This window comes from Mesoplodon bidens (assembly GCF_964165515.1).
Source record: "Mesoplodon bidens genome assembly, chromosome: 6".
Classification (NCBI taxonomy): Eukaryota; Metazoa; Chordata; class Mammalia; order Artiodactyla; family Ziphiidae; genus Mesoplodon; species Mesoplodon bidens.
This window is the reverse complement of record NC_138162.1, coordinates 98,205,475-98,227,451: the sequence shown is the minus strand read 5'-3', so window position 1 is coordinate 98,227,451 and position 21,977 is coordinate 98,205,475. Positions and strand designations below refer to the sequence as shown.

At 47.8% G+C, this 21,977-nt stretch overlaps 1 protein-coding gene across 2 annotated transcripts in view; it reads left to right on the top strand.

Annotated features, from left to right (window-relative positions):
- The window catches only part of SYK (spleen associated tyrosine kinase), a 97,688-nt gene that overhangs the window by 24,696 nt on the left and 51,015 nt on the right, over positions 1-21,977 (top strand). For both annotated transcript variants that reach the window (XM_081237862.1, XM_081237861.1), the window contains exons 2-3: positions 18,315-18,743; positions 20,828-20,988. In XM_081237862.1, coding sequence (XP_081093988.1) covers positions 18,342-18,743; positions 20,828-20,988 — 563 coding nt within the window. In that variant the 5' untranslated portion in view covers positions 18,315-18,341. The remainder of the gene's footprint in view (positions 1-18,314; positions 18,744-20,827; positions 20,989-21,977) is intronic.

The window sequence follows — 21,977 nt, the reverse complement described above, 5'->3', positions numbered from 1 at the left end:
AGGCAAACACTGATAAAACCGAAAGGAGAATAGACAAATCCACTATTACAACTGGAGATTTCCATCACCCTCTGTCAGTAATGGATATATGAAGTAGATAGAGAATCAGTACGGATGTAGATGACCTGAGCAGCACTGTCAATCAACTTGATCTACTTGATACTTATAAGATATTCAGTCCAACAATGGACAAATACAGGCATAGCTTGTTTTATTGCACTTACCTTTATTGTGCTTCACAGGTTTTGTGTTTTATACAGATTGAAAGGTTGTCACAACACTGTGTCAAAAAACTCTACCAGTGCCATTTTTCAACAGCATTTGCTCACTTCATGTCTCTGCATCACATTTTGATAATTCTCACAATATTTCAAACTTTTTCATTATTGTATCAATATCTGTTATGGTGATCTATAAGTGCCTCTCCTTAAGTGTGGGCTGTGCAGGGTTTCTTCCTTCCAAGGAGGGTGGTATAGAACGGGGATGGGGTGGGAGAGCAACGTTAGAGTGGAGAAACCTGACAAACTCCCTTTGCCCAAGGATCAAAGATTAACATCAGTGGTGATGTCACGTTGATAGCACACACCCTGGTAAGATCTAAGGAGAAGGGAAATTTACCTCTGTTTTCTTCCTCCCCAAAACACATAACCCCCAGTCTAACCATGAGAAAATCATCAGACAAACCCCAATTGAAGCACATTCTACAAACTACTTGACCAGTACTCCTCAAAACTGTCAAGGTTATCAAAAGCAAGGAAAGTCTGAGAACATGTCATGGCCAACAGGTGCCTAAGGAGGTATAACAACTAAATATAATATGGTATCTTGGCTAGGGTCCTGGAACAGAAAAAAAAATACATTAGGTAAAAACTAAGGAAATGCAAAGAAAGTAATAAAGTATGGGCTTTAATTAATAATAAATTGTCACCATTGGTTCATTAGTTGTGAGAAATGTATCATAATCATGTAAGATGTTAATAATAGGGGAAGCTGGATGTTGGGTACATGAAAGCTCTCTGTACTATCTTTGCAACTTTTCTGTAAATCTCAATACATTCTAAAATTAAAAGTTTATTTAAAAAGTAAGAGAGAGAGATGACTAGATATAATCTCGGCCCTCTTCAGGTAGACAGGAATTCATCAAATAATCACACTCGTCTAAGTAAAGGTAAATTAAAATTTAGTTAGGACAGTGGTCAGTATTACAAAACAAAGGCACATGGTACCTTGAGGGGAGCTGGATGGTCTGAGAGCATCCGAGGATGCTGTACAGAGAAAGCCCAGTGGGAGTGAGATCTGAGGGAAGCTGATGTGGATGCTGGGGGACAGGGGCATGTTTATCCTGAGATCAGAGAGTGGACAGTGGTGGATCTTCAGCAGAGAAGTGGTGTGATCAGGTTTTGTTTGAAGAGAGGACGTGTTTGGAAGACTCGAAGATAAGATGCATGGAATTGGTGATGCACTACTTTGAGGAATTCAGAGGAGAGCACTATCTGAGAGGACTTAGATTTTTGTCTCTAGCCATTACATGGATGGAGTCCTTGAGCCAAAGTTCTTGCAAGTTCCTGGTGATGCTGATGTTGCAAAAGTTCTGAACTTGCATTTGGATGTGCTGATAGAGGCGCCTTTTCACATCCACCTGAGGGTCTCTAAAGGCAGTAGCTAAGAGAAGGGCTGGCTTCCAACGTTGGTCTCCCACTATTACCTGTGTGTTTTTCGGGAAGTAACTGACCTTTTTGAGGCCAATGTCCAAGTCTGTGAATTGGGGGTGACAGTAGCCACTACCTTTAGGGATGTTATGCAGGTCAGCCAATGCCCTACGAGGGAGCTGCTTCTGGTTGTCCTCCTTGTCATCTTCGTCATCATCCTTCTCACAGCCTAAACCTCTTTGTGGCTTGGGTTTATCACCTGTAAAATGGTAATGCTTTTTGCATTGAGCTGTCATTTTTGCTGGCTTCAGGTGCAGGTTGGCTACTGTTACTTTTCTGAACACATCCTTGGGAGTCTCCTGGCCTCACCCCTGTAAACCATCCACTGAGCTCCTTCCAGCTTCAAGTGTCTGGAGAGGGTGTCTCTCCATCTTGCCCCCTCACGGATGTTTCCTCACCTTTTCAGAGTGAAGCCTGGCTAGGCTCTTCCCAGCTCCTTTTCCAAGCGTGGGGGATGATGCAGCCTGGAGTGAGAAATTCAAAATCATTCTTCCTGCAGAGTGTGTGGATGTTTAGGAGATGCTTGGGAAGTACCTCCTGACTCAGCTTGAAGGACCTCACCAGAGGTCCTCTGTGGAGTCATGTCTCCTGCTGGTACCATGAGTGGCTGTCTGCCAGGAGTCCTGGGAGCAGAGTCGGAGAGGGCTGGCACATGTACTCTGACCCTGCACTTTGGCCTTCCTGTCATAATGGCCTGCTTACCTACCTCTCCAGTCTCCAGCCATGAATCAGTATACTGAGTTCTCTGAGAAGGCCTTTCCTAGGATTCCTCTCCTATTCGATCCAGCGTTCAGGTGGAATTTGATACTTATAATGTCCTAGGGCTTTTAAAAATATAAAATAACCAAAGCGCTTCCCTGGTGGCACAGTGGTTGAGAGTCCGCCTGCCGATGCAGGGGACACGGGTTCGTGCCTCGGTCTGGGAGGATCCCACATGCCGCGGAGCGGCTGGGCCCGTGAGCCATGGCCGCTGAGCCTGTGCGTCCGGAGCCTGTGCTCCACAACAGGAGAGGCCACAACAGTGAGAGGCCTGCGTACAGCAAAAAATTAAAAATTAAAAAAAAATAATAGTAATAACCAAGATGATTTTGGTATACCCCACCTAGCACTTTAGAACAAAGTTCTCTTAGCAAGAACTCTTGGGAGAGTGCATTTCCTGGCTGGCTCAGCATAACAGGATCAGCCATTGGTGCAATCTGTTCTGTTGGGTTCCATGTCCCTGGGGTGTTCTTTTGTACCCACAAGTGAAGGAGGCTGGTTGCGTGGGGAACTGCACTTCTGCTTTCTGGTTGGTTTGCCGATTTGGGAGGAGAAGTCCCACTTCCCTAATTGCAGACACAGTGCGGACAGGAAGTACTCCAGCTGGTAAGGCTTGTCTTCTGCTTTCTCTCCATTTCTGCTGTTCTCCCTCTAAATACATCTCTCCTTCTTGGGCTTTTTTCCATCCCATACTCCCTCCATGCTGTCCTGGGCTCCTGATTGCAGACCTACGCTTGAATCCAGAAAAGGAAGGTGGGTCAGATGTGTCAGAATCAAGTAAATCCAGAAGGGTGACCTCAGAGTTCTACCCTCTGTGGCTGCCCCCAGGAAGGATACCACCCTCGTGCTTCAGTGAGTTCATGTCTGTGCTCATGTGTTGCGTGTATTCTTCCCTGTAGAGCCAGCCTTCTCCCACTGAACGCATGCCCAGAAGAGCCAGGGCTCAGGTCTTTGCCATTCCTACTCCTTGCCTGCAGTTATTGTATGGTCAGATCATCTCTCTCTCCTTCATAGAACCTTTTGCCACTTGTTTAAGCACTGGGTATATATATGTCACAGGTTTATGAAATCTAAGAATATGATCATAAACTTCTATAATATTTTGCCATCATGAGTCACTCACATAATTCTTTCACTGACTAGAAAAAAAGTGATGGCTATTTTTAATGTAAAAATTATCTACAGAATGTAAAACTTTCTGTACATGATGTAATCCTTTCATTTAAAGGATTTAAAGGCGTGTTTCATTTAAATCAGGTGGTATGGTTTCTCTGGCAGCTGCAGGGTCCCTGTAAATATTGTGTGAATGAGGTGGGGGGGACAGGAAAGTAAAATAGTGCCTGGAAGCTAAAAACTTTCTCCAGGCACCACCACAGGGGACAGGAGAGGCCAAGACACTGCGAGGGGACCACGGCCTTGCCAGGAGCTCTGTTCTCTGAGTGGGAAAGGGTCTTGGAAAGTCATCTGAATCAGGACCAGGGGAAACTCAGTAATTTTGCTGCCTGTTCAGTTTCCCTGTGTGGTTTGCCCATAGGAAGAGAATGCCAGTGAGGGCTCTCAGCCACTTTCAATGTGAGTTCTCTTGTCTATGACTTTGTGTGTTGTTTTTATCTTTCCCCAAAGCAGAGTGGGTGACAAGGTGGCTTTCAGGACACAGTGGCTGAGTGAAGTTCTCAGAGGGGTGGGAGGATGTCCTGGGACCCAATCCGGGGTGACCTGGGCCTCAGCCCACTGACAGCAACCACACTTCTCCTCTTCTGCTTAGGAGAGCATGAGAGGGCATCACCCAGTGACAACTTGGATAGGGTCCCGTGCTCATTGATTCTTCACAAAGTCTAGCTCATTTTTTTTTTTTACATCTTTATTGGAGTATAATTGCTTTACAATGGTGTGTTAGTTTCTGCTTTATAACAAAGTGAATCAGTTATACGTATACATATGTTCCCATATCTCTTCCCTCTTGTGTCTCCCTCCCTCCCACCCTCCCCATCCCACCCCTCTAGGTGGTCACAAAGCACCAAGCTGATCTCCCTGTGCTATGCGGCTGCTTCCCACTAGCTATCTATTTTACGTTTGGTAGTGTATATATGTCCATGCCACTCTCTCACTTTTTCCCAGCTTACCCTTCCCCCTCCCCATGTCCTCAAGTCCATTCTCTAGTAGGTCTGTGTCTTTATTCCTGTCTTACCCCTAGGATCTTCATGACATTTTTTTTCTCTTAGATTCCATATATATGTGTTAGCATACAGTATTTGCCTTTCTCTTTCTGACTTACTTCACTCTGTATGATGGACTCTAGGTCCATCCACCTCACTACAAATAACTCAATTTTCTTTCTTTTTATGGCTGAGTAATATTCCATTGTATATATGTGCCACATCTTCTTTATCCATTCATCTGATGATGGACACTTAGGTTGCTTCCATCTCCTGGCTATTGTAAATAGAGCTGCAATGAACATTTTGGTACATGTCTCTTTTTGAATTATGGTTTTCTCAGGGTATATGCCCAGTAGTGGGATTACTGGGTCGTATGGTAGTTCTATTTTTAGTTTTTTAAGGAACCTCCATACCGTTCTCCGTAGTGGCTGTACCAATTCACATTCCCACCAGCAGTGCAAGAGTGTTCCTTTTCTCCACACCCTCTCCAGCATTTATTGTTTCTAGATTCTTTGATGATGGCCATTCTGACTGGTGTGAGATGATATCTCATTGTACTTTTGATTTGCATTTCTCTAATGATTAGTTACGTTGAGCATTGTTGCATGTGTTTGTTGGCAGTCTGTATATCTTCTTTGGAGAAATGTCTATTTAGGTCTTCTGCCCATTTTTGGATAGCTCATTTTTAATCACCGCATCCTTGTGCATAAATCCGGCCTCATGACGAGCATGCCTGTGACTTTGTGCCCTGGTAGAGTGGTGCAGGGGTAACTTTCCCTCCCTGGTGGAGTTGGAGCCGAGTTTTCCTGCCCCGGGCTCAGCAGGCACACTATGGGGGACTTTAATTTCCTTCCCTGGTTCCCTTCGCTGCCGTGGCAGCCAGCAGCCCAGTTTCGGCCCATCTCCTGATTCCCTTCCTCCCTACATCCTGGAGGGAGACCTACTCAACTCCCTTTTCTCTCTGCCAGTCCCACTTGGGGAGTGAAACATTGGATTACGGCAGAGGTTCTCAAACAGGAGAGTGCTTGAAAATCACCAGGAAGTTGTTTAAAATCCAGACTTGCCTACTCTACCTGCGGGCCTGAGCTGGGTCGGGACCCCCATTTCCAGGGCTGAGCCTGAAGTGCACGGCATGGTGAGTTCCCACCTAGAAGCTGCGTCTGCAGTGGCCCTGGCCAGTCACACTGGGAGGCGAGAAGAGGTGTAGACAGTAGAGACCCTGGATCTTCACAGTCCTGGGCATGGAAGCAGGGCCCCTGGAACAGAACCTGCCCCCCATGAGCCTCTTATGCCTACTCACCGTCTGGAGGCAGGAGGTCCCCTTTTTATTCCACAGGGCACCCAACAAAATGATTTGCTCTTAGTAGATGCCCAGCAAACATCCTGAATGAATAAATGATTCATATTTTAAAGTTAAATTCACTATGGTGGGCTGGTGGCTTATCTGTAACCAAGTATGTTGAGAGTGAATGTTTATGTTAAGAGTTAACGTTTATGTAGGCATGATATCAGTGAGTTGTGCTAATTAGGTCGAGGGAGCAATATTAGGTGGACATAGTAAAGAGGTTCTTGAGCATCTCTCGTGGAGTCTGAAAATCCAGATGTTGGTGGTTGAGATACATCAGTCTTTCCTTGATGCGTTTTCAGGACCTTCAGGGTTTTTGAAGGCAAAGCAAAAAATCTCGGTTTTGAAGGCTTGGATAATGTTTTCAAGTATCGGAACAGCCCCTGTGTTTCTAAATGTTAGTGAAACATCATGTTCTTGCCAGCCTTAGACTTACTTTCTGTTTCTGAAATGTGTGTGTCTGTATCTAAGAAACTGTGCCGTACCACAAATGCAAAGCGGGGGCCACTCCGCAGAAGTCACGAAGTATGTTTCTGCCTCGGAAGACCAGGTCTGCAGCAGTATGACCGGCCCAGCAGGCCTCAGGGGGCCTGGGGACAGCCCTGCAGGAGGCCAGCTGGTGTCACTCAGGAAGCCGGGTGGACATGGGGCCAAATCAGGCTGGGTCCTTGGGTTCTGTTTCTCCGTGTTGCGGCTGCAGATGTGTTCATGAGTTTTCTTTTTTGGCAGCAAAACCCTGTTGCAGAAGGCAGCGCCCAGGGCCCTTTGCAGACTGATGGAGGGCAGTTGTCTGCAGGTGCTGTTTGGGGTGGACCTGCACCATCTGCATCTCCCTTTGCCTGGTCATTTCTTGTAACTAATCAGCCAGTCCCTGACTGACCCAGGAAGAACCCTTCTCCCTCTGGGCCGGGCTCTTTCCTCTTTCTTATGAAAATCAGTCAAACCCACAGAGGAAGTTTTTCCTTTTACCAAAGTCCTGGTACTTAATTTTCTCAGCTTCGACCCGCAGAGGAAATTCCCAGGCAAATTTTATCAGGGCTGCTTTGCATTGAGGTGGCTGTGTGGCTTTGAGCATGATAAGCCAAGATACATTTCTGCATCTTCCTGATTTTGTTCCCCTATATGGTAGGGCAATGGCAGAAATTGTCCCCAGATGTTGTGTCCCCAGGTTACCATTTACTTCTTGCCACTGTCACCTCAGTCCCCATTCTGTGGGGAAACTGTGGCCCAGTGATGAGAAATCAGCCACCTTTAATGTGCTAAGCGCTGTTGAAATGTTCTCCACAGGAAGTAGAAAGGGCTGAATCCTGTAGTCGAGAGGACAGCACCTGCAGGAGCCATGGTTTGATGGGTCTTAAGAAAAGCAGAAGCCTTGAAGCTCAGGTCTGGGCCAGTGATAACCAGGGCAGATAGGGTTTTAAAAAAGAACTTGAAAAAGAATAGACACATGTATATGTATAACTGAGTCACTTTGCCACGCACCTGAAATTAATGCAACATTGTTAATCAACTCTACTACAATATAAAATAAAAATGTATTTAAAAATATGGAGAAAAAAAGAAAAAAAATGTATATAAGTAAGCAAATGATCGTTTTGTAGCTGAAATTTTAGCATTCAAGTGTTGGGATTTTTATGGAATCTATGATTAAGGTATACACTATTATTCAATAAAAATATTCTACACTCTTAAAAAAGTTAAAAAATTAAAATTAAAAAAATTAAGAAAAATTTTAAAAAAAAGTACAGAGACATAGGCTACCTCTTCTGGTTCCACGCCAAGTTTAAAAGCACTGAAATGAACACAGATTTAGAGAATAAGAATAATACATTTAAGAGCACGGTCTTATATTAAGGCATCATCATGTATCAGCCCACGAGGTGGGGGCTTTTTGGGGCAGGTGGGGGAGAGTGGAGGAAAGTCACTTATAGTCGATCCTCATTATTCACGGATTCCATTTTTATGAATCCACCGTCTCACTAAAATAGATTTGCAACACCCACATCAATACTCACCACACTTGTGTGGTTATTTGTGGACACGCGCAGGGCAGTGAAAAACTTGAGTCGCCCAAGACGTACGTTGCCCGCTGTGGTTGAATGAGGAGACACTCTGCCCTCTTGTCTCAGCTCATATGCAAACAAGGGTCCTTTCCATGGTCTGTTTAGTGCCAAGTGTGTTGTATATTTCTGTGCTTTTCTTATTTAGAAGAGCCCCAAGCATAGTGCTGAAGTGCTGTCTGGTGTTCCTAAGGGCGAGAAGGTTGTGATCTGCCTTACAGAGAAAACACATGTTAGATAAGCTTCCTTCAGGTGTGAGTTATGGTGCTGTTGGCCGTGAATGCAATGTTAGTAAGTCAACAATATATATGAAATAAGTTTCTTTACACAGGAACACACCTGAAACAAGGTTATATATTGATCTGTGGACAAAATTGTCGTGGACCAGAGGCTCGCAAGAACCTAACCCAGTCTTTCCCCAGGAGCAGTGTTTCAGCATTTGGATATTCATTGTTCACAGCGCCTTTGTAGAGCCTAACTACCGCCACCAAAAATGAGAGCTGACTATGCTTTGTTTTATGCATTAGATGAACAGAGAATAGAGGCAAGGGTAGCAATATTGACATAATGGAGAGAGGAGGAAGAAGGGAAGGAAAGGATGCTGTGTAGGTGTGTGAGTTACAGTTGTCACAGATAGTAAATTAATCTGAACTTTGGCATCTGCCTCTGATCCTGGTTCCCAAGCCCTGCAGGGCTTGGAGTCAGTGCCTCTGACAGTCTTCAGCGGGTAGAAATAGGGAATGAAGGAAGGCGGACTGAGATGGCAGCTCCTAAGGACACTCGCCGGGCACAGGTACTTCATTTCCCTCCCTCCTGACCTTAGGGGTTTCTCTCCTCCTCTTCCTCCCTTCTCAGTACCAGAAACTTTTATTCGGACCCTGCCAGAACCCATCCTCTAATTACTTCCCTCACTCACAGATTTGGGGGCCTTGTTTGTCAACAAATCATTCCAATATTTATGAAGCACCTTTGTTTCTCTCATGTGACCCTATTCCACATGCGGCATTAGTTATCCATTGCTCCATAACAGATTACCCTACACTTAGTGGCTTGAAACAGCAATAATCATTTAGCATCCCTCACAGTGTCTGTGGGTCAGGAATCTGAGACGGGTTGGCCTGGCTCAGGGTCTCCTGTGAGGCTGCAATCACATGTGCTGCATAGTCTGAAGGCTCATTGGGCCTAGAGGACCCTCTTCTGAGGGTGGCAAGTCCATGCTGGCTGTTATCTGCAGGCCTCAGTCCCCCAAAGAGCTGCTTGAGCATCCTCATGACTTGGCATCCGGCTTCTCCGAGGGTGAGAGACCCAGAGACCAGGGGAAAACTGTAAAGGCCTTTACAGGCTAGGCTCAGGCATCCCACACTCTCACTGTGCAGGCAGCCCTCAGTCAGTGTGGGAGGGACCACACGAAGGCCTGGAACCAAGAGATGAGGATCCATGGCGTCATCTAGGAGGCTACCTGCCATGTATACATTCTATAATAATTCTCTACCGAGCTTTGCAGGGTGGAGGCCCATTCTTAGAGTAGCCTCTGTTCTAGGCAGCAGGGAACAATACAGTAAACATACTGATCCTTATGGAGTATCTATTCTAATGGCTTTCAGGATGCAGACAAGGAAAAAATAGGAGGTTATGAAGCTGAGGTGGGTGGGCATGCAGAGCCCAGCCCCCCTTCATCACGTTGACTTCACTCTGGTTGTCCTCTGCTGGGGACGAAATTTCCTTCCACCTGAGTTGTGGGTTCCAGACAGCTTTTTCAGCTACTAGCCTAGATGTGAGCAGCTGTACCTAATTTTTCAATCAGGCTGCCCCCAGAAATGTGACTTTTAAAAAAAAATTAGCTCAAATCTTATCTGAAACATTTTGTTTATGATGGCAAGCCTGGGCTATTCCTCTTCATCTATGAAACTGCTGTCTGATAAGCTAGAACTTAGTGATATTTTCCAAGCTAAATGCATTTTAAAGGGCAAAGGTCATGCAGGCAGCCTTGGTTCTGGGACTGGGGAAATGCACTGTGAGAGTCTAGATGGCAGAGGAGATTGTAACATGTCAGGAAGTGCAAAAGGATGCAGTACTGCTTAAATCAAACGAGGAAGACATGAGAGTGCTAGTCGGATTCAAGGGGCTCATGGTCGGTCACAGGAATTCATTTCTGCAGGCTCTGGGAGGGCTGCTGGTGGGGCTCCTGGTGGGGCGGTGTGGGGCGGTGGGCAGCCAGAATCAAAGCCCAGGGATGACATAGGCTCTATTCTAGATGTAACTCCTCAGAGTGCATTGAATGGAAGATGAAGCCTTACCTGACTGGGCAGGATTTTAAAGTAAGAAAACATTGTCTGTGGTTCCATTCAAGCCTCCATCTTGCCTTTGTGAAGGTGTCTACTGGGGATGCATGCACACACACACACACACACACACACACACACACACACACACTCTCCTTTCAAGTGTGGGCTGCCCATACCTCCCCTTCACCATTCCACCATGAACCACTCCTTCTCTCTTTTATTCGGAACTCCACTTGTGAGGTACCAGTTGTCATGGAAACCCCTCCACACTCTCCATCATGACTGCGGTGAGTTACGGCGACTTTGGTGCCACCGTCATCACTCTCACAGGTGCAGAACTGTGATGCTAATGTGCCCTGGTCACACAAGCTGGGATGGGACACCAGCCTGTCTGGCCCCCAGACTCTCTCTGCACCCCTAGCTCTCCTCCAGGGTCAGCGCACATTTACCTCCACGGGGCTCTGATCCTTTCCACCCCTCCCTGTCCTGTGCTCAGAGTGAGCATGGTAATAAATTCGATAGAGGGATATTTAGCTAATTTATTAGTGAAGGTGCTCGAGCAATGGAAGGAACACATCAGATTTGTGGGCAGGCCAAACCGCTAACACAGTGGCTTCCAGTCAAGGGACATCTGGGGACACTGCCCCCAGGAAACATTTGGCAATGTCTGGAAATGGTTGCTATGATTGGGGAATAGGGGGAAGCTGCTGGCATTAGTGGCCGGAGGCCAGGATTGCTGCTACCCCAGCCTATAGTGGACAAGACAGCCCCCAGAGCAGAGAATGATCCAGCCCAGATGTCAAGAGTGCCAAGGTTGAGAAGCCCGGTGCTGATGTAATGAAAGGTGACAGATGGAAATGGGTGAGACCAACAAAATGAGTGTGAGAGGGGCAAATGCAGCGGTCTTAGTGTGTAAATCAAGGGTGGGGGACGTGCTTTGACCACATGTGAAAAGGGCAGCTTTTCATTTGCCAGAAACCCAAGGTGGATACTGGAAGCTGAGGCCACCCATGGCTGCATTTGTGGGCTACCGACAGCAGCCCAAGAGGGGCCTGTGCACTTGTGTGTTTAGATCTCAGCGGTGGTGGCATTGAAGCCAACTATACCTTTAAGAGTGTCTTGGGCAAATTGGAATTGTGTGGGTCTCGAAGGAGGTTGGACACATGTTCTCCGAGGTTCTCTGACTCTGCAACCATGCTCTTCACCTGGGCGAAGCAGCAGCTGCACAGTGAGAGTTTATATTAGTAAAGCAATGGCATTGTTCACTGTAGAAACTCTAAAAAGGAGAGATCAGCAGGTTTCCATTTAATAGGTATTTTGTGAGCCCCTGGGAAGCCCCTAAGTGTTGGGGATGCAGGTCGATACTTCCAGACCTTGGACCTTACCTTGTACGAGGGCAGGCTTGTGGTGAATGTGATGCAGGAAATAAACCTTTTCAGGAAATAAAGATGAACCGGGGCATGAAGCCACCTTAGACTCGGCCATCAGCATGCGCCCCTCTGAGGAGGTGACATGAGCTGAAACCACAGGCCTGAGAAGGAGGAAACCAGCCATGGGGGAAAGTACAGCAGCTGGGACAGGAAGGAGGGTGGTGTGGCTGGACGTGGTGAGCACGGGTGAGATGGGTAAGTGGGCAGGTTGAGGAGGGGGCTCAGGCCAAACCAAGTAGGGCTTGAAGGCCAGAGGAAGAGGGTTTGGGATGTGTCTGGGAGAGGGAGATGGCTTGCTAGCATCACTCTGCCTGCTGTGTGGGGAATGGTCCACGAGGAGCGCTGGGCGGAAGGGAGAACTAACGGGTAAGACTTCCATCCATGTGAGTGAGAGGTGATGGACCTTCTACCCAGGGAATGTCAAGGGAAAAAGAGAGAAGACATGGCTTTGGGATATGTTTTAGAGGAAAACTGATAAGAGATCCCTGGAGACCAGCTGGTCCAACCTCCCTTGAGATTCCCCAGCCCATGATGGAGCCCATTGGTCTCTGAATGGAGCTCACTGCTTCTCAAAGGGACATGTTCCAGGGTGGCCTGGACACATCTGAAAGAAAACATGTTCTTTTCTGAGCTAGTGGATTAGACATGCATGATGAGTGAAAAGGAGGGATCCTGAAAGTCTCTAGGGTCTCGTCCTGAGCAACTGGTTAGAGTTGGTGTCATTTCCTCAGTTAGGAGGGGCTCAGGGAGGACCAAGCATGAGCCATTGAAAGTCCCACTTTAGGCACCTGAAGGTTGAGTTACCCTTTAGATGTTCAGGTGGAAACGTCAGGTAAGCAGCGTTTAGGTCAGGAACTCAGCCTGGAGAGATGGATGTGGGTTCCACGGGCACGTCGTTGGCAGTGGGGCCATGTGCCGGGAGAAGATGCAGCTGAAGACCCAACACTGGGTTGCAGATTAAACGAAGGAAGGAGCCGTGGACTGGGGAGGGGTCGGCCAAGAAGAGGGACTGACCCACTGAAGTGGGAGTGCTGGGTGGCATCCAGCACTGCTGGGAGGTCAAGCAAGATAGGGCCAGAGGAGTGACCTTGAGTTTGGCCATTTAGAGGTTGGTGACATTGGCAAGAGCATATTCATGGAGTGTGGAGTAAAGGCCAGGCAGAGGACAGTAGGCAGAAGAGGATGCGGCAGTGCAGAGGCTTTGGCAGAAAATACAAAAGAGGCCAATAAAGGCAGCCAGGGTCCTTCCTCCATACCCACTGTCCTCTCAGACTTTCTGTCTCTTGTCTCACTCTCTCGGTGTATGTTATTACATACTTGGGTACATATAACCTTTTAAACACCAAACTAGATTGCTCTGGACACATTATTTTGAAAGCTGCTTTCACTTAATCATACTGTTACCAAGTCCAAGATCGACGTACGACAGGCCAGTACATTGAGAGATGAGGTCCTGGGGCAAGGAAAAGCAACTTTATTCAGACCGAGAAGATGGCGGACTACTGTCCCAAAGAACCATCTTACTGGGGTTTGGATGCTAGTTTCTTTTCTAGAGCAAAGAGGGGGAGGTGAGGAGGTAAAGTAAAAAAGGTGACACTAAGTTGTTGCAAATATTTCCTGGTTCTGACCAGACTCTGCAGGCCACGTGTTAATTTCTTCTTTTCCTGCAGCCATTCACAGGTGGGCCTTGTCAGGATATTTCCTGTGAGCTAAACGAAGGTATTTTAGCTTAACACTCAGGCATAGGAGGCAGGGTTCCCAGAGATGGGCCATTATGTGTTCTCTAAGCGATGGGCAACATCCCTTTAGTGATTAACTTGTAGCAAAAGCAATAGAATACAAAGGTTAAAGTAAGAGAAACACATCCAATATGGAGTCAGATTTGTTCTTCCCTATTACGATACCTATTAATCAACAAATATGTTTGACCACCTGCTGTGTGCCGAGACAGGGCAGTGAACAAAGGCATCCTCTTCTCACCTCTCAGAGCTGGCGCTCTGGTGCAGGGACTGAGACAAGAATCCAATTCAACAGCAAGTTACAGTGTGTTAAAGGGTTGTTACCCATGGAGGTGTGCTCCGGAGAAAAACTAAGCCAGGAAGGGAGATAGGCTGCCCAGGCATCACAACATTATTTCATGTTATAAAACATTTTTCTAGTGGGAAATCCACCTTGAACCTGTGTCATAAAAAGGCCCCAGGGCTTCCCTAGTGGCACAGTGGTTGAGAGTCTGCCTGCCGATGCAGGGGACACGGGTTCATGCCCCGGTCCGGGAAGATCCCACATGCCGCGGAGCAGCTGGGTCCGTGAGCCATGGCCGCTGAGCCTGTGCGTCCGGAGCCTGTGCTCCACAACGGGAAAGGCCACAACAGTGAGAGGTCCGCGTACCGCAAAAAAAAAAAAAAAAAAAAAGGCCCCCGAAAGCAAATGATGCTGTAATGTTATTTTTTTTAATTGAAGTATAGTTGATTTACAGTGTTGTATTAGTTTCAGGTATACAGCAAAGTGATTCAGTTATACGTATATATTCTTTTTCATATTCTTTTCCATTATGGTTTATTACAGGACGTCAAATATAGTCCCCTGTGCTACACAATAGACCCTTGTTGTTTATCCATTCTATATGTAATAGTTTACATCTGCTAGTCCCAAACTCCCAATCCAACCCTCCCCAATGCTGTAGTGTTTTGAGGTGCTCACCTGGCAATAGCATGAAGCCTCACCTTACTCAAGAGCTACCTGTGCACCAGCCGAGGCGCTGGGGGCATTTGGGGAGGAGTTAGGGGGCCTGGTCCATGGGGACCAACGGCCTCTTTAGTTTCTCAGTTTTGAGCTTTGGAATAAAGCTGATTTATCACAATAAAGTGATTTCACAGATGGTGAAAAATAACTGGGAATGTTGAAATAGACAAAAGAAAAAATAAGTAGCAAGCTCTAGACACTGTTGAGGAGAGTATTATCCCTGTGTGTGTTAAACAGAGTTTGAGCTCCAGACTTTCCCTGGGGTCCAAAGAAAAGGAAGATTTAAGCAGTGCCTGTGAGCAAGTGTGGATGGAGAGGGGGCCAAGTCAACGGACGTGTGGAGGGGAGTACACAGCAGAGCGGGGAAGCTGCTGTCTGTACTTATTTACCATAGTGAGCGAGAGCTACTGTCTGAGGAACAGGGCTGAGAGCAGCAGCGCGGTGACGCAGATTCTGTGGCCAGCGGCTGCAATGAAGGTGACCATCTCCCGTCACCGTGGCCTGTGTTGTGGAGAAGGCCCCGGGTGGGCAGTGGTGGGAACCGGTCCTCAGAAGGCATAAGCAGGGCATCGCAGATGTTGTTCATCCCCCAAATTAAATAGCCCAAGAATGTGCCCTAAGCTGTCCTTGCAATAAACCATATCTACTGTCAAAACCACCACCAACGGCAACGGCCCAGTGCATTTTCTCAGGCCCTCACCCGGTGTCACCTCCAGCACAGGAAATCACACCATTATAAAAGGGCTGCTTGGGCTTCCATGGTGGCGCAGCGGTTGAGAGTCTGCCTGCCGATGCAGGGCACACGGGTTCGTGCCCCGGTCCGGGAAGATCCCACATGCCGTGGAGTGGCTGGGCCCGTGAGCCGTGGCCGCTGGGCCTGTACGTCCGGAGCCTGTACTCCGCAACAGGAGAGGCCACAGCAGTGAGAGGCCCGTGTACCGCAAAAGAAATAAAGAAATAAATAATAAAATAAATAAATAAAAGGGCTGCTTGGCCAGGCACTGCTGACACTGAGGGCAGCCAGGCCTTTTCCCTCCCAGGGAAGCCAGAGAGGTACCACCTGCTTAGGGGTGAGTCTGACATACACCATCAGAGCCATTCAGGAGCATCCCACATGGGCCTGGAAGATGGGCCTGGCAGGCTGCCTTTCCGCCTGTCTTCTATCTTGTCACGTTGGTTCGCTTCAATGTGGGATTCACGTCAGAGGGCCAGCACCGATGTAAATCTTAGTGGCAAACGGATGAATTTTAAAAATGATAGTTGTTAAGGTTTATGTAAATTAAAAAATATTTGTAAACACTTACAACATTGTTTCTGAAGACTTACTGTTGAGGCCAATGGTGGTGGCAGCTCTGTGAGAAGTCCCAAGCACTAGGGACAGCTGAGATAGAGGGTGCATCTGGGGCAGGTGTGCAAGATGGTGTGTCCCTCAAGCAGAGGGAGTGTGTGAGCAAGGAGATAGGAGGGAACAGCCGTGGCCTGTGGACCGAGCCTGCTAGGAATGAGGCTGATAGGCAGAGAGGGATGGGGCAAGCTGCAGGGAACTGTGAGCCTATGGGGCAGATGAAGCAGAATAAGAGGGGAGGGGATGGCAGGGCAGCGGGACATCAGTGCTTACAGCAGTGCAGCTGGGAGTGATGCATTAGAAAGGGCAGTGGTAAGAGATACAGAGGGAACGGAACACACACCACAGCCATTTGGAAAACCAGCCTGAGAGAAAGCAAGGACTCTTGAAGGACTCTGGGTTCCTGGCTGAGGGAGGGCCTGGGCTGAGGAAGGCAGGCGGGTAGTACATGGAGATCTCAGCCTCAGATACGGTCAGGGGCCCAGCATCAGCATCACCCAGATTGTTGGCACTGCAGCTCGGCTGGCCCCTGCGCTTAACAGAGTTCAGGTGATGTGTAGGCACGTGGAGGTTGGAAAAGTGCTGGGCCGCAGGGGACAGGAGTTGGAAGTGCAGGTGGGTTCACTGTGCAGACAGATAGGTGAGGCCCTGGAAGACCCACTGCAGGAACAGAGCGGAGCATGATAAAGGAGGCCAGGCCCTCACTCTTTGGGAGATGGCGGGGGGTGGGGGCAGGGGCTGAAACTGTAACACAAATGGCATAGAGGGATTAGCCTGAGAAGAAGAAAGAAGCAGAAGGGAACTACTGCTCCCCAAAGACACATCTACTCACCATCTTTCCAGGGATGTCTTTTGGTTAATAGCAGATGTCTTTGCTTTAAGAGCAAATATGGATGGTACTTTTAAGAGAAAACAGGGGCTTCCCTGGTGGCGCAGGGGCTTCCCTGGTGGCGCAGTGGTTGAGAGTCTGCCAGCCGATGCAGGGGACACGGGTTCGTGCCCCCGTCCAGGAAGATCCCACATGCCGCAGAGCGGCTGGGCCCATGAGCCATGGCCGCTGGGCCTGCGAGTCCGGAGCCTGTGCTCCGCAACGGGAGAAGCCACAACAGTGAGAGGCCCGCGTACCGCAAAAAAAAAAAAAAAAAAAAAAAAGAAAGAAAACAAAACCTTGATGGAAAATGAATGTTTAGAGACTTTGACAAAGAAAAATTAATGATTGATAGTCAAATATTAAGAGAAGCAAATGAGAAAATTATTTGTACAATCAAATTATAATAAAACCCATGTCTTTTGGGGGACTCACTCAGGAATACTGATTTGGCAGTATTGCCTGGAGAAAATTCTGTTACCTCTACCAGGCAGGCACTATGTTCTACTGTCTTTTGTAAGGTGAGTCCTGTTGAGAAGAGGCTGTTTCACATAATCATGTGTGTGTGTATCTGTGTCTCTGTATGTGTGTGGTATGTGGGTCTGTGTGTGTTTCTTTGGGTGTCTCTGTGTATGTCTGTGTGTGTAACATGAAGGGGTATGTGCTTTGCTCCTTAGATGCACAGATGCAGTCATCTAGATACTTTACCATTGATGACAAGCCCCTTTTGGACTGGCAATATAGATCCTCCTCATCTACAACCACAAATGATAAACAGTCTTCCTGTCAAATTACATTCACTGCCTTCACACTTCCCCTCTGAAGTGTGTGTCTGTTTAGTGTGAGAAGTATCTGTTTTTGGTGACAGGTGTCCTCATCACATGTGGAACCTGCACTATTTCTTCGATACTGTTCCGGCGGATGGTACAAGGCGGGTGCCAGGAAGTGGTCTGGAGGAGGGTGGGAAGGGGACAGTGTGTCTCTGAGGCCTGGGGCTCTGGGAGGAGGGCACTTTCATGCCTCAGGGCAGCCACTTGCCCGTCCTACCTCCTGGCCGGAGGTTTGACATATATAAACGTGGCCAGTGCTCAACTCTCTGGTGTCCAGCTCTAGCGTGTGACACAGTAGACCCTCAATGTCCACGTAGAAGGAGTCCAGTGACGTCTTCACTGCACATAACTCTGACCAGCGTGAGTGTTCTTGACAACTCTCTGCATCTCCAGAGAACAAGGGGCTTGTCTGGGTTCTGCCCCTGTGCCCCACTGACTGTCAGAGAGCTCCTAAGCCCTGTTTTGCAAGGGGACTTCTCTTTCTAGTTTGTCTCTTAGCATTCTCTGTCCCCCCCGCCCACCCCCCACACACAAAAGATTAATTTGACTGCATGGGTCCAATGCTCTGTTTCTTGGTTCAGTATTGAGAGGGTGTGTTTGGAAACGTAATGGTTATGTGGGCAGAAACGACGGGGGCACAGTTGGTTCAGGCTCTCGACCCGAGTCCCAGAGGGAAGAGCTGCCGCCGGGCAGGAGGACTTGCGTCCTTATCTGGAGGGTCGGTGCTCTAACAGCGTCCTGCCGCTCAGCTCCTGACCTCCGCCCTGTCTTTGTTTTGCCAGGTGGACACGTGAGGGGAAGGCGCAGGGATGGGCGACAGCGCTAACCACCTGCCCTTCTTCTTCGGCAACATCACCCGGGAGGAGGCAGAAGACTACCTGGTCCAGGGGGGCATGAGTGACGGGCTCTACCTGCTGCGCCAGAGCCGCAACTACCTGGGCGGCTTCGCCCTGTCGGTGGCGCACGACCGGAAGGCGCATCACTACACCATTGAGCGTGAGCTGAACGGGACCTACGCCATCTCGGGCGGCAGGGCCCACGGCAGCCCCGCCGAGCTTTGCCACTACCACTCCCAGGAGCTGGATGGCCTCATCTGCCTCCTCAAGAAGCCCTTCAACCGGCCGCCCGGGGTGCAGCCCAAAACCGGCCCCTTTGAGGACCTGAAGGAGAACCTCATCCGGGAGTATGTGAAACAGACATGGAACCTACAGGTGGGCGGCAGCCGGTCCCCTGGCAGCGGCGGCGGGGCACGGTGTCGTGTGCGTGCGGGCCCTGGAATGCCACACGGGCACCCAGTTGCATGAGAGCCATGCAGTGGTGCCTCAGATAAGCAACCTATTCCTTAGTCATCAGCGTGGGCCCCCAAATGCCTCACTCCAAGAAGACAGCCTTTCCTCTTTTGCGGTCACCCTTGAGAGGGTGGGCCCCTACTGTGCCAGCCATGTGGGTTTCTCCACCACAGGAAACCACTGTTACCCAATTCGTGCTGGGCCCTTTCAGAGAGGCATCCCAGGCATATACTGGTTTTTATTTACCCAACAGGGTCATACTGAACACTGATTGGCACTTGATTTCACCCCTTCATAATATCTCTTGCAGAACTTTCCATGTTGACAGATGCACAGCTACATCAGCCTGTTACTGGCTGCCTGATGGTCCCTTCTGTGCACCATAATTTATTTTACTAGTCCCTATTGACGGACACCTTCATGGTTTATAAATAACGCTGCTAGTGACATTCTCCTAATGCTTTACGCAGCATCAGCAGGATAACCCTGAACAGGTTGCATTTGCCACAGTGAAGGATTTGGACATATTGACAGGTTGTCATCCAGAAAGCTCCCAGAGGTTGTGACAACTTACATTCCTGCCACACTCTCAAGAGCACTTGCTATCAGGAGCCACCAGGCTGGCTGATGGTCTCCTGCTCAGACCCACATGTTCAACCATTTCCTTGTGTTTCCTGGATGTATGTTTCCTATATATCCATGTGGATGTATGACAGTACGGGCTTTCTGAGGATTCTATACACCGACTTCTTGACTCCTTTAATATGTTCTGCACTGAATTCAGTCTTGCAAACAGATACTATGTATTCAGTATTTTTCATCAGTATTCATTACATAAGTCTTAGACCATCTTTTTACTCTTTTCTTAAATCAGATAAATCAGATTTATTGAGGTGTAATTTACACACCGTGAAATTCATCTTTTTTAGGTATATGGTTCTATGATTTTTTGACAGTCACAGGGCATCATGTAGCCCCCCACCCCAGTCAAGATATGCAACAGTTCCATCACCCATCAAGCATCCTCATGTTCACCCCCAACCCCAGCCCCTGGCAACTCCTCATCTGATTTCTGTCCCTATAGTTTTGCCTTGTCCAGAATGCATATAAATGGACTCACACAGCATGTAGCCTTTTCAGAGCAGCTTCTTACACTCCACATAATGCATTTGTGAGTCAGCTGTGTGTCAGGGGTCCATTCTTTATTATGGCCGAGTAGTATTCCACACCCTTTTGCTTTTGCTTACTTTGAATCGGATGCCTCTCTGGTACGTAACTATTACTGCTTTTGTTTTTCATTCCATCTGTGAAGCATGACAAAATTTTCAAATTCACCTTCCCTTCTGCCTTCCCTCCCCCCTTCCATCTCCTCGTGTGGGTTGGTTATGTTTTTATTTTCACTTCTGATTCTTTTTATAACTTGGAATAATCAACTCAGGTTGTTTATTTACTACTGTGAAAGATATCTATTTCTCTCCCACTAAGAACAGTTGAAGAAGCAAATTTACCCAGCTGTCAGCCTTTTTCTCATTTTTGTTTTCCATGTTGTCAAGGTTTATCTCCTCTTTCTGTGATCACATCTCTTGCAGTTACAGGCAGCAACATGTGTAAGTGCTCAGAGTGAAGCCTTGTAGAGGCAGACAGATTGTTATTATGTGATCAGGGTCTAACACAGAACAATCAGTTCTAGGAGGCGACTGATTGGAAGAGGGCAGGAAGACCATTCTCTAGACCTCATGGATTATACCAGATGGTTTCTAAAGCCCAGTGTGGCTTTGAAAGTGCCCACCTCTGTATCCTAAAATCTATTTTGTTAGTTATATACTTGAAGGCACTTAAATAATATATCAGATCTACTGGCTTTATTTATTGAATGAACATACAAACACATAAATAAATGTGATTCCATTTTACCATGTCAGGACTTAGGATAGATTGGAAATGCTTTCTGCGTCTTTCTCGTCACTTTCACTTGCTATGGCTTCACTCTCTTCTCCTCGTGGCAGGGTCAAGCTCTCGAGCAGGCCATTATCAGCCAGAAACCTCAGCTGGAGAAGCTGATCGCCACCACAGCCCATGAAAAAATGCCCTGGTTCCACGGAAAAATCTCTCGGGATGAATCTGAGCAGATTGTCCTGATAGGATCAAAGACAAATGGAAAGTTTTTGTAAGTATTGTGTCTTTTCCCTTCACCCAGTAGCTCCAGGCCTGCTTGGACAGTTAGTGGTAGCTCAGCCTCCCCATCCCTGGAGTCCTGGTGACCCTGGGGTGGGGATCATGTGCTATCATCAAAACACGTGTATTGGTTGGCTGCACAGGCATCTCAAATTGAAGCCATCTCATGGAATTCAGCATTTGTTTTGCCCAGTATGGCCCCAAAGTGAGCACTTTTCTTGGGCACTGAGGGACATCATTGAAGAATATCTATTCAGCCACATATTCTGCTTTTAATGACAAACATGGGATGCGTAACGCTCTCTGTGGCTGTCCATCCAAGCTAAAGATACTGCAGTGTGTTTGCTCACATTTGCCCCAGGATCTCAGACTTTTCTTCTCTTTTCACTTGGGGAGAAGTACCAATAGGATGGATAATAAAGAAAATTTGCTGGGAGTCGCTCATATGAAAGGTTAGTGCAGGAACTTGATCACAAGCAGGTGTGCAGACTCTGGCCTCATAATCTCAGAAATGAGGTGTGTGTCTCAAGGCCTGCTCACTCTTATCCTCAGTGCTCAGTGCACCTCAATCCTGGAGGTGCTGGAGATGCAGGCTGCCTGGGGGCAGGGTCAGTGGTCCAGAGAGGGCAAGGAGCTGTCTCGGATAGGTGTCGACCTCATTCCCCCGAGGTGCTGTGGCAGGTGGGCTTGCCAGCCAAGGCATGCTCACCTGTGTTTGTCACTGCTCAGTGACCCCTGCCCCGGACATGCTGACTGGGTGCCCCAATCTGGGCTCGGACACTTACACAGCAGTGTAGCCCCATGACCAAGGATGTGGAGTCACACCCAGCTGGCATTGTAAACTTTTCCTAGAATTGAAGTGTTTTCTCTGAGTATCCATCTATGTAAGGAATTTTCCTCAGACTTTCCCATAATCCCTATTATTTAAGAAGTGATCTTAAACACAATACTCAAAAAAAAAAAAAAAAGATCCTAAAAACA